The 16,233-nt window shown below is 52.7% G+C and overlaps 1 protein-coding gene and 1 long non-coding RNA gene across 5 annotated transcripts in view; one reads left to right on the top strand and one right to left on the bottom strand.

The window, feature by feature from the left end:
- LOC126942911 (uncharacterized) overlaps positions 1–16,233 on the top strand; it is a 600,821-nt gene that overhangs the window by 215,195 nt on the left and 369,393 nt on the right. The gene's annotated exons all lie outside the window — the stretch shown is intronic.
- Positions 1–16,233, bottom strand: part of ADAMTS10 (ADAM metallopeptidase with thrombospondin type 1 motif 10) — a 29,338-nt gene that overhangs the window by 11,113 nt on the left and 1,992 nt on the right. For 3 of the 4 annotated variants that reach the window (XM_050770076.1, XM_050770077.1, XM_050770078.1), the window contains exons 2-14: positions 15,630–15,816; positions 15,019–15,365; positions 13,683–13,839; positions 10,284–10,501; positions 6,584–6,667; positions 6,331–6,476; positions 5,904–5,947; positions 5,669–5,774; positions 5,435–5,581; positions 5,124–5,265; positions 1,552–1,659; positions 733–878; positions 575–638 (exon numbers count right to left, since the gene is read on the bottom strand). In XM_050770076.1, the coding sequence (XP_050626033.1) occupies positions 575–638; positions 733–878; positions 1,552–1,659; positions 5,124–5,265; positions 5,435–5,581; positions 5,669–5,774; positions 5,904–5,947; positions 6,331–6,476; positions 6,584–6,667; positions 10,284–10,501; positions 13,683–13,839; positions 15,019–15,365; positions 15,630–15,717 (1,797 nt within the window). In that variant the 5' untranslated portion in view covers positions 15,718–15,816. Of the gene's footprint in view, positions 1–574; positions 639–732; positions 1,014–1,551; positions 1,660–5,123; positions 5,266–5,434; positions 5,582–5,668; positions 5,775–5,903; positions 5,948–6,330; positions 6,477–6,583; positions 6,668–10,283; positions 10,502–13,682; positions 13,840–15,018; positions 15,366–15,629; positions 15,817–16,233 lie in introns of those variants that run through there. The other variant, XM_050770079.1, reaches the window with a different exon arrangement.

Below are 16,233 nucleotides of genomic sequence, written 5' to 3'. Positions count from 1 at the left end.
TGGATGGTAGGGGGTTGTGAGGGCCAAGCAGTGATTTCAAGGTGGGGTCTCGTAGTCTAAATGCAGGAGGAAGAGAGCTGGAAGGGGCCAGGTCTTTAAGGAGGAGGCGTTGCGGATGGGAAGGTGGTGGGGGTTAGGGAGAGGAGGGAAGAGAGGGGTGGCAGCTGCAGGTTCCCTAGGAGGCAGCAGGTGCCCGAATGAAGCACTCTGATAGCTTTTTTTTTTTTTCTTTTGAGATGGAGTTTTGCTCTGTCACCCAGGCTGGATTGCAGTGGTATGATCTCGGCTCACTGCATCCTCCGCCTCCCGGGTTCAAGCGATTCTCCTGCCTCAGTCTCCCGAGTAGCTGGGATTACAGGAGTCCACCACCACGCCCGGCTAATTTTTGCATTTTTAGTAGAGACAGAGTTCGCCATGTTGGCCAGGCTAGTCTCAAACTCCTGACCTCAGGTGATCCGCCCGCCTTGGCCTCGCACAATGTTGGAATTACAGGCATGAGCCACTGTGCCAGGCCTCTGATAGCTTTTTTTAATGCTTCCTCCCCCTACTCCTCAAGAGGTTTGGGGGAACTCACATCCGTGTTGCAGGAGCGGTGCCGCCTTCTCTCACCCAGACAGTACTTGCCCCCGATGGTTGGCCTGGAAGGGGTGGTGGGATAGAAGAGAGATGAGGCAGGGGGAGATGGGGGCGGGGGTCGCGCTGCCCTTCCGGGTGGGGGTCCTGAGGGCTGACCTGGGGCTGTCGCAGTGACGGCTGGAAGAGGACACGCCGCCGCCACACGTCCGGCTGCAGTCGCCCCAAGGAGTCCACGGCCCCCAGGCTCCGTCCACGCCTTCCGGGCGCGACCCGAAGGGGACACAGACCCGTTTGTAGCACCACTGGGTTGGGGGAGACAGGAAGGAGTGAGTCCAGCCCGGAGAACACTTGCGGGCCCCATGCACCGTTCCCCACTCCAGGCCCCAGCCAAAGAAATCTCAGCCTCTTCAGGATGGGGCAGGAAGGGGATGGGCAGAGGCGGGGTCTGAAGATAGGGACAGGTTTAGGTTACGTAGGAGAGTGGTCTGGGAGACAGACAAGCTACAAGCGAGAGGCGTGGCCTGAGCACAGCGAGCTGAACGGGGAGGGGTGTAGACAGGACCACGATAAGCTTCGAGACGAGGTGGAGCGTGGCTTCAGGCCGGGGGAGGGACCTACAGGCAGTAGGCGTGGCCAGAGCCAAGGGCCGCACAGGGGATGGGCGTGGCCAATAAGGGAGAGAGCAAATAGTAGGCGTGGCCAGAGCCGAGGAAATTATTAGACGGTGGGCGTGGAAAACGCCGGAGTGAGCAAACAGTAGGCGTGGCCAGAACCGAGGGACGCATAGGTGGTGGGCGTGGCCAACGAGGGAAGGAACATGCAGTAGGCGTGGCCGCAGCCGAGGGAGTATAGATGGCGGGCGTGTCCAATACGGGAGGGAGCAGACAATAGGCCAAAGGACAGACAAGTGGGCGTGGCCAACTCGGGAGGTGGATCTGGGGCGTGGCCCGGTTGGGGGCCCTGGCCGGCGCTCACCCCCTTGTCGATGGTGTGCGTCTGGCACAGCGTGCCCTCGGCGGCCGGGATGCTGTTGGTGATGCACCGGTTGCTCTTGCTCAGACACCACAGCTCGCTGCAGACCTCCTGCGGGCCGAGGCGCCCGCTCAGGCTCGCCCCCCTCTATTCCTCCCTGGGGCAGCCCGCCCGGCTTGGGAGGACCCAGATGTCCGGCTCACTGCCGGCCCCGGAGCAGAGAGCACCGTACTCCCTTCCTGGCTCTCAGTGGGTCTTCATGCATCCCATTGCGGGGCATGGCCTGTGACTTATCCTCTGCCAATAAGCTCCATTTATGGAACACCTTATACATGCCATATACCCCTTTAGGCAGTACTACCCCATCTTACTGGGAGAAAACCAAGCTTTAGACAGGTAAGGTCACTTGCTAGAGGTCACACAACTACTAAGGGAGTAGCCTGGAGTTTAACTCAGCTCTTTAATTCAGAGTCTGTGCTCTAATAAACTTTGCAATTCAGCTTCTGGTGCCTTCTGAGTTTCTGGAAGGAAACTTGGGACCTACTGAGGAATGAACAGGAAGGATTTGGGGTTCTATTATGGGGTGGGCAAAGTAGCTGAAGAGAAAGTAGTGGTTCTGAGAAATCGGCCTGGATGATGACTAGGCCAAAGGCCTCAACTCTAGTTTTTTCCAGCTTGTTGGTTCTCTTTGTTCCCCCATCTAAACTGGAGAAGCCCCCAACACTTTTAAGCTATGGGGAGGGGTGGAAGTTTGGGAGGGGACAATGCCAAATTAGGTGTGGGACATTCCTGTCTTTCTCCAGGTGAAAAATCCGCGCCTTCTTCCCGTCTGAATCCTACACAGGCTGGACCAGTCCCAGGGACTCACTCTGACCCAGGTTAATATCCCTGGAGAAGCCCCACTGAGTTCAGGTGAAGCAAAATCTCTGACCCTCTTGGCCCACATCCTAAGCAACCTCCCACCATCTTTCCTCTAAGAAGTAGGTGGTCCTGGCCGGGTGCAGTGGCTCACGCCTGTAATCCCAGCACTTTGGGAGGCCAAGGCAGGTGGATCACGAGGTCATTGAGACCATCCTGGCTAACTTGATGAAACCCTGTCTCTACTAAAAATACAACAAATTAGCCAGGCGTGGTGGTGGGCACCTGTAGTCCCAGCTACTTGGGAGGCTGAGGCAGGAGAATGGCATGAACCTGGGAGGCAGAGCTTGCAGTGAGCCGAGATCATGCCACTGCACTCCAGCCTGGGCGACAGAGTGAGACTCCATCTCAAAAAAAAAAAAAAAAAAAAAAAAAAAAAAAAAAGAAGTAGGTGGTCCTTCTGTAATTATCAAGTGTAATCCCCTCTTTGAACCCAATTCTTGTAAGCTTTCCAGTTGTGGGACTGGATCAATCAATGGCCATTGGAAAGGACCCTTCCTAGGTCAGCCCCTTAGAGATACCTGTACATACGTGAGAAGTTGGAAGAGTTACTCTCAGACACATTCTAACTCAAAGGTCCTCTAGAGTCTCTGCCTTCTGCGTTTTAGAGGACACTTCTCAGCTATAAACTTAGCCTGTGTCCTCCTGGCCATATCTAAAAATATTACATCAGCCGGGTCGCAATCCCACTTCTGACACCTCAAGAGAACGATTTCAGCACTGCTTTTGGCCTCCTCTCCACAAGGAGGCACTGTGGCGTATTGAGTTGTGCAGAGACCTCAACTCTGCTATTGACCTGCAACATATTTCCCCTCTCTGGGCCTCAGTTTACTCATCTACAAGATGGGCAGCCTAATGCCTGCCTTGCCTATATAAATGGCTATGAGGCATGTGACAGGATAGATAAGAAAGGACTTGCACCAATGCCATTATGGGGTAACAATGACCACCGCTATCTCTGGACTAGGCACTAGGCTGAACCTTTACATATATTAACCAGGTCACATGAAGTAAATAAATCCCCCTTTGTCAAGAGGGCCTGAAAGATGTTCCTTCAAAAACTAAAAGGAAGGCTCAATTCAACATATAGCCAGTGCCAGCCCAAGCTTGATGTTTTGACAGCTCCTCCCCTCCCCTGCCCCTTTGTAAAATTTGGAGAGTCATGAGAGATCTATTTATATCCCAGCTCTGTCATAGTCTTGAACTGTGGCCTTGGACAAGTCACCCTCCCTATGCTATGCCCCAGTCCCTTTCTCTGTAACTTGGGGGCTAATAGGATTGTCAGGAGTTTAGATGATGATACCCAGCACATGCTTAGCACATAGTGAGAGCTCAGTAAACGTCAGATACCACGATCGTTGTTAGGATACCTGGGTCACAGCAGATGGTGAGGATTAGCTTCGGAATTCTTTAGGAATTCCTTAGAGGGTGCTGTAGTTGCCAGCTAAGTTAGGGTGCAGGGGCTCAAGGGTGGGATGTCAATGAAATAGAAATTTTGGCCGGGCGCGGTGGCTCAAGCCTGTAATCCCAGCACTTTGGGAGGCTGAGATGGGTGGATCACGAGGTCAGGAGATCGAGCCCATCCTGGCTAATACGGTGAAACCCCGTCTCTACTAAAAAATACAAAAAACTAGCCAGGCGAGGTGGCGGGCACCTGTAGTCCCAGCTACTCGGGAGGCTGAGGCAGGAGAATGGTGTAAACCTGGGAGGCGGAGCTTGCAGTGAGCTGAGATCCGGCCACTGCACTCCAGCCTGGGCAACAGAGCGAGACTCCGTCTCAAAAAAAAAAAAAAAAAAAAAAAAAAAAAAAGAAATTTTTCCAGGGTTTGTCTCTGTCTTGCAGCGGAATGGAGGGAGGGCAATTTGGCAGCTGCTTGCCCTCTGCTTTGCGTGAACACGGCATCACAAAAACTCTGATCCTTTGAGTTGTGAGGGTGTGAAGAACTAGGGCTGGGCCTGGGCCCCTAGGGCTGAGACTTTGAGGAGCTTAGGGGTGCATTTAGGGAATCGAGGCAGGTGGGCAGAGGAGGAGCAGACCGCGGCTGAATGCTGGTGGCTGAAGCAGGAAGCCAGTAGGTCTCCAGCTTCCTGGGAGGAGCTGGGAGTGGAACCCCCTACCCCCAACTCCTTTCTCTATGCACGAATAGGGCTTTGGGAGTCTAAACCTCGGGAAAGAGTGGGGAGAGGTCAGGAGGCTCAGAGCTCCTCCAGACAGGGAGTCCCTGGAAGGTTCTGTCTAGTTCTTTGCCAAGTAGGGAAGATAGCTCATCCCCAGGGAAATTATTTCCATCAGGACTGGATGTTTAGTTAAAAACTACCCCATGAGAGGTCTTGAGACTTTGATCCTGCTGTAGCCCACAGGTGGTCTGATGTACCAGACAGAGAAGGTGGCCCCCCAGCCCAGCCCTCCCCTCAAATCAGGGGTCTGGAGAAGCAGGGGATCCCATTTTTGTTCCCAAGCACTGTCTGATTGCTTAGGACATTTTGCACACTCCATGCACCTCTGTCCTCCCAGATCCCCATGGGGGCTCACCCCATCCCCCTTCCCGGCTCTCCCACCCCTCCACTTCCCAGGTGGGTGCCCTGGTAGAGTTCCTTCCCCCGCCCCCAGCGGCCCCCTCCCCTCCCAGGAAGGAAAGCAGGAAGGCTCTCTCTACCCCGTATTTACACTGACGCGATTTGACTCCATGCTGGAAGCGGCATTGCTCATCTGCATCGTAGGCTTGGCCCGGTGCCACTGTCGGGTACACAAAGTCCTGTCTCGGGGGCCGGTTGTTCAGGCAGAGCCCCAGGCCCGAGCTGCCTCGAGAGAAAAGCAACTGTCATGCTAGGTGGCTACAAGTCAAGAGCTTAGGAGCCCCGGCTGGATGGGGGTCCCAGGGAGCAGCCCTGATTTCTATCATCTCCCATGCACCCTGCCCCACCATGGGTGTGACTCGCTCTGAGGGACACGCAGGTGCATCCTCACTCTAGAAAGCTGGTGATGTAGTCACGGCTGCAGGATGACCACACGAATGGGTTGGTCTTCATGGTAATGTGGGCAGCCATGAGCTTGGCTGGGTCCTGACCACGGGCCCCACAGCTGTTTCCCACGCCGTCATGGTTCATGCCGAATCTAGGGAAAGGGGTGTCGGCTCTGCCGGGCGCCGAGGGACCCGCCCAGCTCCTCCCGTCCTCCCCCTCCTGTGTGCCCCGGCCTCACGTGTGCCCGATCTCGTGGGCAATGGTGAACGCCGTGGCCAGGCCAATGTCCTCATTGACGCTGCAACTTCTCTCGCGCTCACACATTCCACCCACTGGGGCCAGGCCTGGGAAGATGGGCATGTGGGGATGGGACTGGGAGTCTCAGGACGGTGCTGGCTGGCCCCATCCACCTGCCAGGTCTCACCCCAGCCCACTGCCTTCATAGACGCCTGAAACCTACGGGGTTCAGATACCTAGTGTGCCGCAGGGTTTGTTCTTGTAGATGCAGATGTCATAGCTGTAAAAGGAGAAGGGGGCAGTGAAGGGGCTGGGCTGTCTCCCTAAGCCCTGCTGATGCCACCATGCCCAACTCTAGGGGTTGAGTCCTGCCTTGGAGGCGCCCTTTGCCTCCCACCCAAAGCTGCATACAGGAGTGACTGACCATGAATGCACGCGTGCATGGGTGAGAGAATGAGTGAATGAGGGCATCAGTGCCCAAACAGCCCCAAACCTCCCTTACCCATTATTCTTAAGCAGCCCCTCCCCATCCCTGACTCCCTCATGGGCGGCCCAAGCTTCCCTCCTCCTCCCGACCCCAGCAGAAGTGATCTCTGGACTCTCACAGTTCCCTGGACCACCTGTTTTCTCAGCCCCAGTCCTAGACCTCTCCTGTCCCCTCACCGTGTGATGAGCACTGCTGTGTCATGGTTAGCCACACCGTTCTCTGGAATGGCATTACCATGGCCGCTGTGGTTCACGATGGATTTCTGCCACTTACAAAAGCTGTCCAGGGACTTCCCGGCATGGTGGGTGATCTCCAGAGTGGGCTGGGGATGGACAGAGGGAAGTACATGGGCGCCCACCACCCAGGGGACGGCAAGACCTGCTGGTGTGAAGGGGAAGGGGAAGGGGAAGGGGAGGGAGCCCCCCGCACCTGGTCCTCCGTGAGCAGGATGAGGCGAGTTACGAGGATGTTAACGGTGCTTCCCAGACTCGAGTCCTGGAAAAGTTTGGCAACCTGACCTCCAAGAAACAAGAGAGACCGAGTCTTAAGAGGAGCCCAGGGTAGAAAATGAAAAGCAAAAACAATGATAACAGCTTGCTTTCATCAGGTACTGACTGTGCGTCAGGTCTTAGGCTAAACCTGCTATTGGGTTTTTTTTTTTGTTGTTGTTACAGATGGGGGGGTCTTTGTATGTTGCTCAGGCTGGTCTTGAACTCCTGACCTCAAGTGATCCTCTGCCTGGCCTCCCATAGGGCCAGGATTACAGGGGTGAGCCACCACGCCTGGCCATGCATCAGTCTTTTCATGAATAGGTACTATTTGTTGTTGTTACTATTTGTTGTCGTTGCTGTTGTTTTTTGGGATGGAGTCTCGCTCTGTTGCCCAGGCTGGAGTGCTGTGGCGCCATCTCAGCTCACTGTAACGTCCGCCTCCCAGGTTCAAATAATTCTACTGCTTCAGCCTCCTAAGTAGCTGGGACTACAGGGGCACACCACTATGCCCACTTTATTTATTTATTTTTTTGAGACAGAGTTTTGCTCTTTTTGTCCAGGGTGGAATGCAATGGCGTGATCTCAGCTCACTGCAACCTCTGCCTCCCGGGTTCAAGTGATTCTCTTGCCTCAGCCTCCTGAATAGCTGGGATTACAGGTGTGAGCCACCACGCTCAGCCATGCCCATCTAATTTTTGTATGTTTAGTAGAGACTGGGTTTCACCATGTTGGCCAGGCTGGTCTCGAACTCCTGACCTGAAGTGAGCCTCCTATCTTGGCCTGGCACAGTGCTGGGATTACAGGTGTGAGCCACCGTGCCTAGCCATGCATCAGTCTTTTCATGAATAGGTGCTATGATCATCCCCAATTTATAGATGAGGAGACATGCAAAGAGAGGTTAGGACACAGGTGATAGGTGTCAGAAGTGAGACTCAAGTCTGGATTGCTTACCAGGACATTTCTCAGACTCCTCCAAGCTCAGCTTGTCTACTTGACCCCAACCTCTGCTTACCCCGCTGACTGCCTCAAGCATCTTTCCCCAGAGGCGACCTGAGGGATATACATGTCTGGGTTCATCCCACAGCTATCTGAAGGTACCAATTTGCCCATCACCGCAGGAAAGTAAACTGTGAAGGCAGGAGGCTCTGGAGACAGTGGTCAGAGGAAAGGAGGAAGCAGCCCCAGGGATGAGTGGGCACAGAAGACAGAGGCTGGGCTGCAGGGATATTGGAGCCCTGGGGCAATCATTTTCCTGTCTGGAAATCCCCAGGAATTTTTTTTTTTTTTTTGAGACAGAGTCTCACTCTATCACCCGGGCTGGAGTGCAGTGGCACAATCTTGGCTCACTGAAACCTCCACCTCCTGGGTTCAAGCAATTCTCCTGCCTCAGCCTCCAGAGTAGGTGGGACTACAGGTGCCCACCACCACGCCCAGCTAATTTTTGTATTTCTAGTAGCGACGGGGTTTCACTGTGTTGGCCAGGCTGGTCTCGAACTCCTGACCTCAGGTGATTTGCCTGCCTCCGCCTCCCAAAGTGCTGGGATTACAGGCGTGAGTCACTGTGCCTGGCAGGAAACCCCTAGGAAATTCTGAAAGCCCTAGGGAGAGAGGTCAGGCTCAGGCACAAGAGAGTGCCATCAGTGATGACGCTACACAACATTTTGGATCCTCTGCCTGTCTGCTAAACTTTTTGTTTCCCCTTTTGCTTCAGTGAAACGAGAGCACCATTCATCAAGCCCTTACTATGTGCCGAGTAGCCTACCTGGCTTCCCTCCCACCAATCCTTACTCTCCATGGTAGCTACCATTATATTTCCATTTGATACAGTGGTACGCTGAGGCTTAGAGAAGTCAAGAATCTTGCCCAAGATCTAGGATGGAAATGAACTATATCTGAATGTGAGTCGGGGAGGTCACCCTGTAGGAATTTATAAGTAGGTGCTTGTGCAAGAATGCTGCATGAATACAGATGTGTGCCTGTGTGTGTACTGCTAACCTCAATGAGTACCTGCGAGCTGTGGTTGATCTATCTATCTATCTATCTATCTATCTATCAATCAATCAATCATCTATCTATCTGTCTGTCTGTCTGTGTGTCTGTCTGTCTATCTATCTACCTACCTACCTACCTACCTATCTATCTTGAGATGGAGTTTCCCTCTTGTTGCCCAGGCTGGAGCGCAATGGTGCGATCTTGGCTCACTGCAACCTCCGCCTCCCGGGTTCAAGCGATTCTCCTGCCTCAGCCTCCCAAGTAGCTGAGATGACAGGCGCCCACCACCACGCTCAGCTAATTTTTGTATTTTTAGTAGAGACGGGGTTTCACCATGTTAGCCAGGCTGGTCTTGAACTCCTGACCTCATGTGATCCACCCACCTTGGCCTCCCAAAGTGCTGGGATTACAGGCGTGAGCCACCGTGCCTAGCCTACTGCGATTTATTTATTTATTTATGAATGACAGGGATCATAACCCACTGCAGCCTCAAACTCCTGGGCTCAAGTGATCCTCCTGCCTCAGCTTCCTGAGTAGCTGGGACTACAGGTGTGTGCCACCACACTCCACTAATTTTTTTTTTTTTTTTTTTTTTTTGAGACGGAGTCTCGCTCTGTCACACAGGCTGGAGTGCAGTGGCCGGATCTCAGCTCACTGCAAGCTCCGCCTCCCGGGTTCACGCCATTCTCCTGCCTCAGCCTCCCGAGTAGCTGGGACTACAGGCGCCTGCCACCTCGCCCGGCTAAGTTTTTGTATTTTTAGTAGAGACAGGGTTTCACTGTGTTAGCCAGGATGGTCTCGATCTCCTGACCTCGTGATCCGCCCGTCTCGGCCTCCCAAAGTGCTGGGATTACAGGCTTGAGCCACCGCGCCCGGCCTACTCCACTAATTTTTAAGTGTTTTGTAGAGATGGGGTTTCACTATGTTTCCCAGGCTGGTGTGTGTTTACTTTTTTATTTTTTTGAGATGGAGTCTTGCTCTGTCACCCAGGCTGGAGTGCAGTGGCATGATCTTGGCTCACTACAACCTCCACTTCCTGGGTCCAAGCGATTCTCCTGCCTCAGCCTCCTGAGTAGCTGGGATTACTGGCGCCTGCCACCACACCCGGCTAATTTTTTGTATTTTTTAGTAGAGACAGGGTTTTACCATGTTAGCCAGGCTGGTCTTGAATTCCTGCCTTCAAGTGATCTGTTCACCTTGGGCGTGAGCCACTGTGCCCAGCCTATGTGTATTTTTACACACAGCAAACACTTATATGCCACCTACTGCATGCCAAGAACTGTTCTACACACTTTATCAATGCACTGGATCTACCTTAGCTTTATAAAGTAGGTACCACAATTATGCCCATTTTACAGATAGGTAAGCCAAGGCAGAGAGGTGAAGTCACTTGCTCAAAGGCAGATAGTTAAAAAGTGGCAGAGCAGAAATTTAAGCCCAGGCAGGTTCCCTCTGCCCCAGGGTACCTCTGCATGTAGTCACTGTGCTTATGCTCTTTCTCCTCGTTCATTGCCATATGCAACCTTCCTTTCTAGCCTGTCCCCATATCAGGGATTGGGGTGAGATGGTAGCCACCCCCTTGCCTAACACAGGAGGCTGGCTCCAGGTCCTCAGGGCTGCGTGCCCAGGGAGGGGAAGGCACTTACAATGTTCATGATGGCCAGCACGTACTGCTCCACATCCCGGCGCCCGTGATAGGCCACCATCATCTTGTCAGCCACCACCAGGGTCTCCACGTAGCGCTCTCGGCTGACGGATCGCTTCAAGCCTGGCTGGCCACGCTCTGTTTCATTCCCCAGGGGCCTGGCAGGTGGCGGCTTCAAGGTCCGCAGCCACCATGGCCGCCCTTTCCACGGTTTCTCATCTGGGGGACCCAGTAGAGCAATTAAGCCCTGCCCTGCTGGTGGGATGCAAAGCTGCCCGACAACTGTCTTGTCCAACCTCTATCTGGCTACCTCTCTACCCGACAGACAATTTCTGGTCATTCTGCTGCCTTCTCTTGTTGTCCAAGACCTGTGTGATGGTCTGTCTGCCCAATACCTCATCGTTTTTATTCTTTTTTTTTTTTTTTTTTTTTGAGACAGACAGAGTCTCATTCTTTCACCCAGGCTGGAGTGCAGTGGTACGATCTCGGCTCACTGCAACCTCCGCCTCCCAGGTTCAAGCAATTCTCCTGCCTCAGTCTCCTGAGTAGCTGGGATCACAGGCACGTGCCACCATGCCCGGCTAATTTTTGTATTTTTATTATTATTATTATTATTTTTTGAGACGGAGTCTCGCTCTGTCTCCCAGGCTGAAGTGCAGTGGCTGGATCTCAGCTCACTGCAAACTCCACCTCCCGGGTTTACGCCATTCTCCTGCCTCAGCCTCCCGAGTAGCTGAGACTACAGGCGCCTGCCACATCGCCCGGCTAGTTTTTTGTATTTTTTAGTAGGGATGGGGTTTCACCGTGTTAGCCAGGATGGTCTCGATCTCCTGACCTCGTGATCCGCCCGTCTCGGCCTCCCAAAGTGCTGGGATTACAGGCTTGAGCCACCGCGCCCGGCCAATTTTTGTATTTTTAATTGAGACTGTGTTTCACCATGTTGGCCAGGCTGGTCTTGAACTTCTGACCTCAAGTGATCCACCCGTCTCAGCCTCCCAAAGTGCTGGGATTACAGGTATGAGCCCCTGTGCCTGGCTGCCTCATTGTTTGTCTACAGGGCATCTTGGCAGTACCATCTCTATTTTTTTGTCAATGTCCTACTACCTGAGAATATTGTAGTCTACCATGATGTCACTGTCCCACTGCCAAACCGTTGAGTTGAATAACAGCCTGACTTCTCCCACTGTTGGCTGTATGCTGTTCCACTGCCTGTATGCCGAGCTGTTCAGCTACCAGCCTGCCCCACTGCCCAAATGTCCAACCGAACACTTGCATGACTGTCCCAGAGCTAAGCTGGTTGGTTGAACCATTGTCCCATGATGACCAGCATGATTGTACAATCCATTGACAATTCCACTGCCCGAATGGAATGGTGTGAACCAGACTATTTTGCTGTCTGAACTGTGTGCTTGGACAACATGTTGTCTTCTAGGTGAGCAACTTTTCCAATCAATGCACTGCCTGATTAGATCAGTGAGTTCTAACTGCAATGCACTGCAGTTAGAACAATCATACTGCCTGATGTACTACAACCAGATGGTCTCATGGACCACGCAACTGTGACATCGTATGTCATCCACCTTTTCTGTCTGTACAGCTGACTGTGGCTGTATGTCTACCACAGCATCCTACTCACAAGACTATCTGATTATACACTTCATTCAATATCACACTGTTCTGCTTTTCCATCTAACATTCATCGGATTTTCTTTTTTTGAGACAGAGTCTCACTTTGTCGCCCAGGCTGAAGTGCAATTGGTGCATTCTCAACTCACCGCAGCCTCCACCTCCTGGGTTCAAGCGATTCTCCTGCCTCAGCCTGCCAAGTAGCTGGAAATGTGCCACCATGCCTGGCTAACTTTTTTGTATTTTTAGTAGAGACGGGGTTTCACCATGTTGGCCAGGCTGATCTCGATCTCCTGACCTCAAGTGATCTGCCCGTCTCGTCCTCTCAAAATGCTGGGATTACAGGCGTGAGCCACCATGCCTGACCCTGATTTTCTATATGTATATTTTGAAACAGGATCTTGCTCTGTTGCCCATGCTGGAGGGCAGTGGTGTGCTCAAGGCTCATTGGAGCCTCAACCTACCTGGCTCAAGGGACTCTCCTGCCTCAGCCTCCCAAGTAGCTGGGACTACAGGAGCCCACCACCACACCTGGCTTACTTTTTCTATCTTTGGTCGAGATGGTGTCTCCCTCTGTTGCCCACGCTGTTGTCAAACTCCTGGGCTCAAGCGATCCCCCCGCCTCAGCCTCCCAAAGTGCTAGAATTACAGGTGTGAGCCACCATGCCCGATCGGACCTGATTTTCTGGCAGTATGACTGTGCTGGTAAATATTTTGTTGGTATATAGCTTTCCTTCTCTCTCATTTCCTAAATGCCTGATTGTACAACCATCCTCCTACCAGTCTGATCATAAATCTGGCCTTTTGGCTGTATAACTGCTGGAGTATCTGATATAATCACCACACTGTCTAACTGTCTGATCAGATGATAATCCTAGAGAAGGAATGGTTTTATACCTGAACACCTGTCTGGCTGTTTTACTCACTGCTGGGCCAGGTGACTACAGCAGGGATAAGATTATTCCATAGCTCCACTGGTTCACTGTGTGAGGATATGTCTCTGCTGTCCCCTGGATAGAACTGCCTAGTTTTTTTTTTTTTTTTTTGAGATGGAGTCTTGCTCTGATGCCCAGGCGGGGGTGCAACGGCACGATCTCCACTCGCTGCAACCTCTGCCTCCCGGGTTCAAGTGATTTTCCTGCCTCAGTCTCCCGAGTAGCTGGGATGACAGGCATGCGCCACCATGCCTGGCTAATTTTGTATTTTTAGTAGAGATGGGGTTTCACCATGTTGGTCAGGCTGGTCTCGAACTCCTGACCTCAGGTGATCTGCCCGCCTTGGCCTCCCAAAGTGCTGTGATTACAGGTGTGAGCCACCATGCCTGGCCTGATTTTTTTTTGAGACGGGAGTCTTGCTGTCACCCAGCTTGGAGTGCAGTGGTATGATCTTGGCTCACTACAACGTCCGCTTCCCGGGTTCAAGCGATTCTCCAGCCTCAGCCTCCGAGTAGCTGGGACTACAGGTGCTTACCACCATGGCGGGCTAATTTTTGTATTTTTAGTAGAGACGGGGTTTCTTCATGTTGGCCAAGCTGGTCTCGAACTCCTGACCTCAAGGTGATCCACCCACCTCGGCCTCCCAAAGTGCTGGGATTATAGGCGTGAGCCACTGCACCCGGCCGGAATTCTGTAATTATATCACTGTGTCCCCTTCTCAGCAGCTCCATTCTTCCCCTCACATAACTGCCTGCTGACTTTCTCGATAAAAAGACACTGCTGCCTCAAGGGAAAGATACCGTGTAGCCCTCTCCCCATCCCCAGAAAGACCGATGTACCTCTCACTCCACAGGCCGTGTCCAGGTGGGGGTGACGCAGAGAGGAACGCTTGTACACCACATGTGGTCCACTTTCCTCTGGGCCCCGAGAACCCTTGGGCCCACCGTGTAGGGGCTCAATCAGGTACTCTTCCTCGTCTGCCACAATCAGGCCGTGCTGGGTTTTGAGAAGTGGGACAGAAAGTTCTCAGGATCAGGCTCTGGAGCTTAGGACCCCTGGGACCTTCTCTCTGTCTTTATGATTTCGTTCTTATCTCATCAGGTTTATTTTGCTATTTTTTTTTTTTTTTTTTTTAGCGTAGGTAATTAGTATCCATGCTATTTCTTTCTCTCTCTCTTTTTTTTTTTTTTTTTTTTGGAGACAAGGTCTCAATTTGTCATCCAGACTGGAGTGCAGTGGTGCAATCGTAGGTCACTGCATCCTCAACTTCCTGGGCTCAAGTGATCCTCCTGCCTCAGCCTCCCAAGGAGCTGGGACTATAGGAGCACACCAACATGTTTGGCTAACTTTTAAAATTTTTAATTTATTTTTCATAGAGATTTATTTTTTCATATATTGCCCAGGCTGGTCTCGAATTCCTGGCCTCAAATGATCCTCCTGCCTTGGCCTCCGAAAGTGCTAAGATTACAAGCATGAGCCACTATGCTCAGCCTGTAATTTGTTTTTTTAATTATATATATGTGTATGTGTATATTATGAATGTATGTGTATAGATACACATACACATAATTATATATATAAAATATAAATATGTATTTAAGCATATATAATATATATAAATATATGTAAGAGATATATATATACTTAAAGAGACACTATATATTTACAGAGACAGGCCCCCAGGCTGCAGTGCAGTGGTGTGATCTCAGATCACTGCGACCTCCCCCTCCTGAGTTCAACCGATTCTCCCACCTTAGCCTCCTGAGTAGCTAGGATTACATATGCACACCACCATGCCTGGCTAATTTTTATTTGTAGTTTTAGTAGAGATGGGGTTTCACCATGTTGGCCAGGCTGAACTTGAACTCCTGACCTCAAGGGATGCACCCACCTCAGCCTCCCAAAATGCTAGAACTACAGGCATAAGCCACCATGCCCAGCCTCTAATTTTTTGAGATAGATGTTCAGCTCATTAATTTTCGGCCTTACCTAAGGCTATACATTTTCCTCTAAGTACTGCTTTAGCTGCATCCCCAAAGTACTGATTCACTCAAAACACTTTAAAAATGTCCCGCTATCATTCCTTCTCTGACCTTTATGTAGAAGTGTTTTTCTTAACTTCCAAACTAGTAGGCATTCCCCGCCCCCTGCCACTTTCCAGAATCCTCTGCTCACCAGGCCTCCACAGGTGCTGATGGCCACATGGGAGCTGCTGGCCTGGCCCTGCAGGTGACCAGCATAGAGGCAGTGGGGCCGGGCGGCCCTCTGCCAGGCCAGGCCCTCCCGTGTCCAGTACTCCACAGAGACGTGCCCTGCCAGTAGACGGGAGCTGCGGGTCAGGTTCAGCAGGAAGTGGGTGCTGGGTGAGGCCACCTTGTAGAAGAGGCGGGACTCGGCTGTGGCCCCGGTGCCCCGGCGCTGCCTCCGGGGAGGAGGTGGCGAGAAGGCCAGCAGTGCCCCGTTGTGGTCCACGCGGGTGGGGAAGGCGATCTCATAGCTCTCCAGACTGGACAGGAACTCATCTGTGGGTGAGGGTCAGAGGCCTGGGGTGGGCCCTGGTTTTAGTGGACCCCTGTGTCCTAGTTGTTAGGCTGCTGGAGCAAGTGATGCTGGCCTCACTGACCCCCGAAATCCAGGGAGTTGGCTGCAAGGCTCCCGCCTATTGACCCCAGGGCCTTCCCCCATTGACCCCCATCCCAGCCCCCTGATACCTCTTTCTGTTGAAGCCCAACTGGTCTCTTAAATTTTTCGCTCCCTCCCCACCGCCACCACCAGACTTCCCCTACCTTGAGACCGGAAGGCGTGCGTGACCTCGAACATGAGGCCCAGCCCCAGGGCGAGGGCCCAGCGGAGGATCTGGCAGGCGGGAGCCATAGAGGCCACGTGTCCACATGTCTCTCCCCAGCCCCGGCTGCCGGCAGCCCCCACAGTGCCGCCTCCCCTGTTCACAGCCTGCGCAGCATCACCGGGCTCCTGGGAGGGGGGAGCCAGGTAAGGGGGCGCCTGGTCCCGCTGTCCAGCACAACCAATGCCAAGGCCAACCATGGCCAAAGCTTTTCACCTGACTGAAGATTCTGAATGCATTTTCTCACTCAGTCGCTCCCCTCTCCCCACCTCCCCTTCCAATCCTTCCTACACTCTTACAAGAGGACAGGCAGGGACTGGGATGCTGGGAGTACCTCCTATGTACCAGCTACTGGCCCTAGTTTCCACACCACTGCATTTCTGTTTTTTGAGACGGGGCATTACTCTGTCACCTAGGATGGAGTGCAGTGGTGTGATCATAGCTCACTGCAGCTTCCACCTCCTGGGCTCAAACAATCCTCCTGCCTCAGCCTCCCAAGTAGCTGAGATTGCAGGTGCATGCCACCACCTCTGCTTAATGTTTTT

Source organism: Macaca thibetana, chromosome 19 (assembly GCF_024542745.1).
Source record: "Macaca thibetana thibetana isolate TM-01 chromosome 19, ASM2454274v1, whole genome shotgun sequence".
Classification (NCBI taxonomy): Eukaryota; Metazoa; Chordata; class Mammalia; order Primates; family Cercopithecidae; genus Macaca; species Macaca thibetana.
Note: the sequence above shows the minus strand (reverse complement) of the source record. Positions and strands in the feature narration are given on the sequence as shown.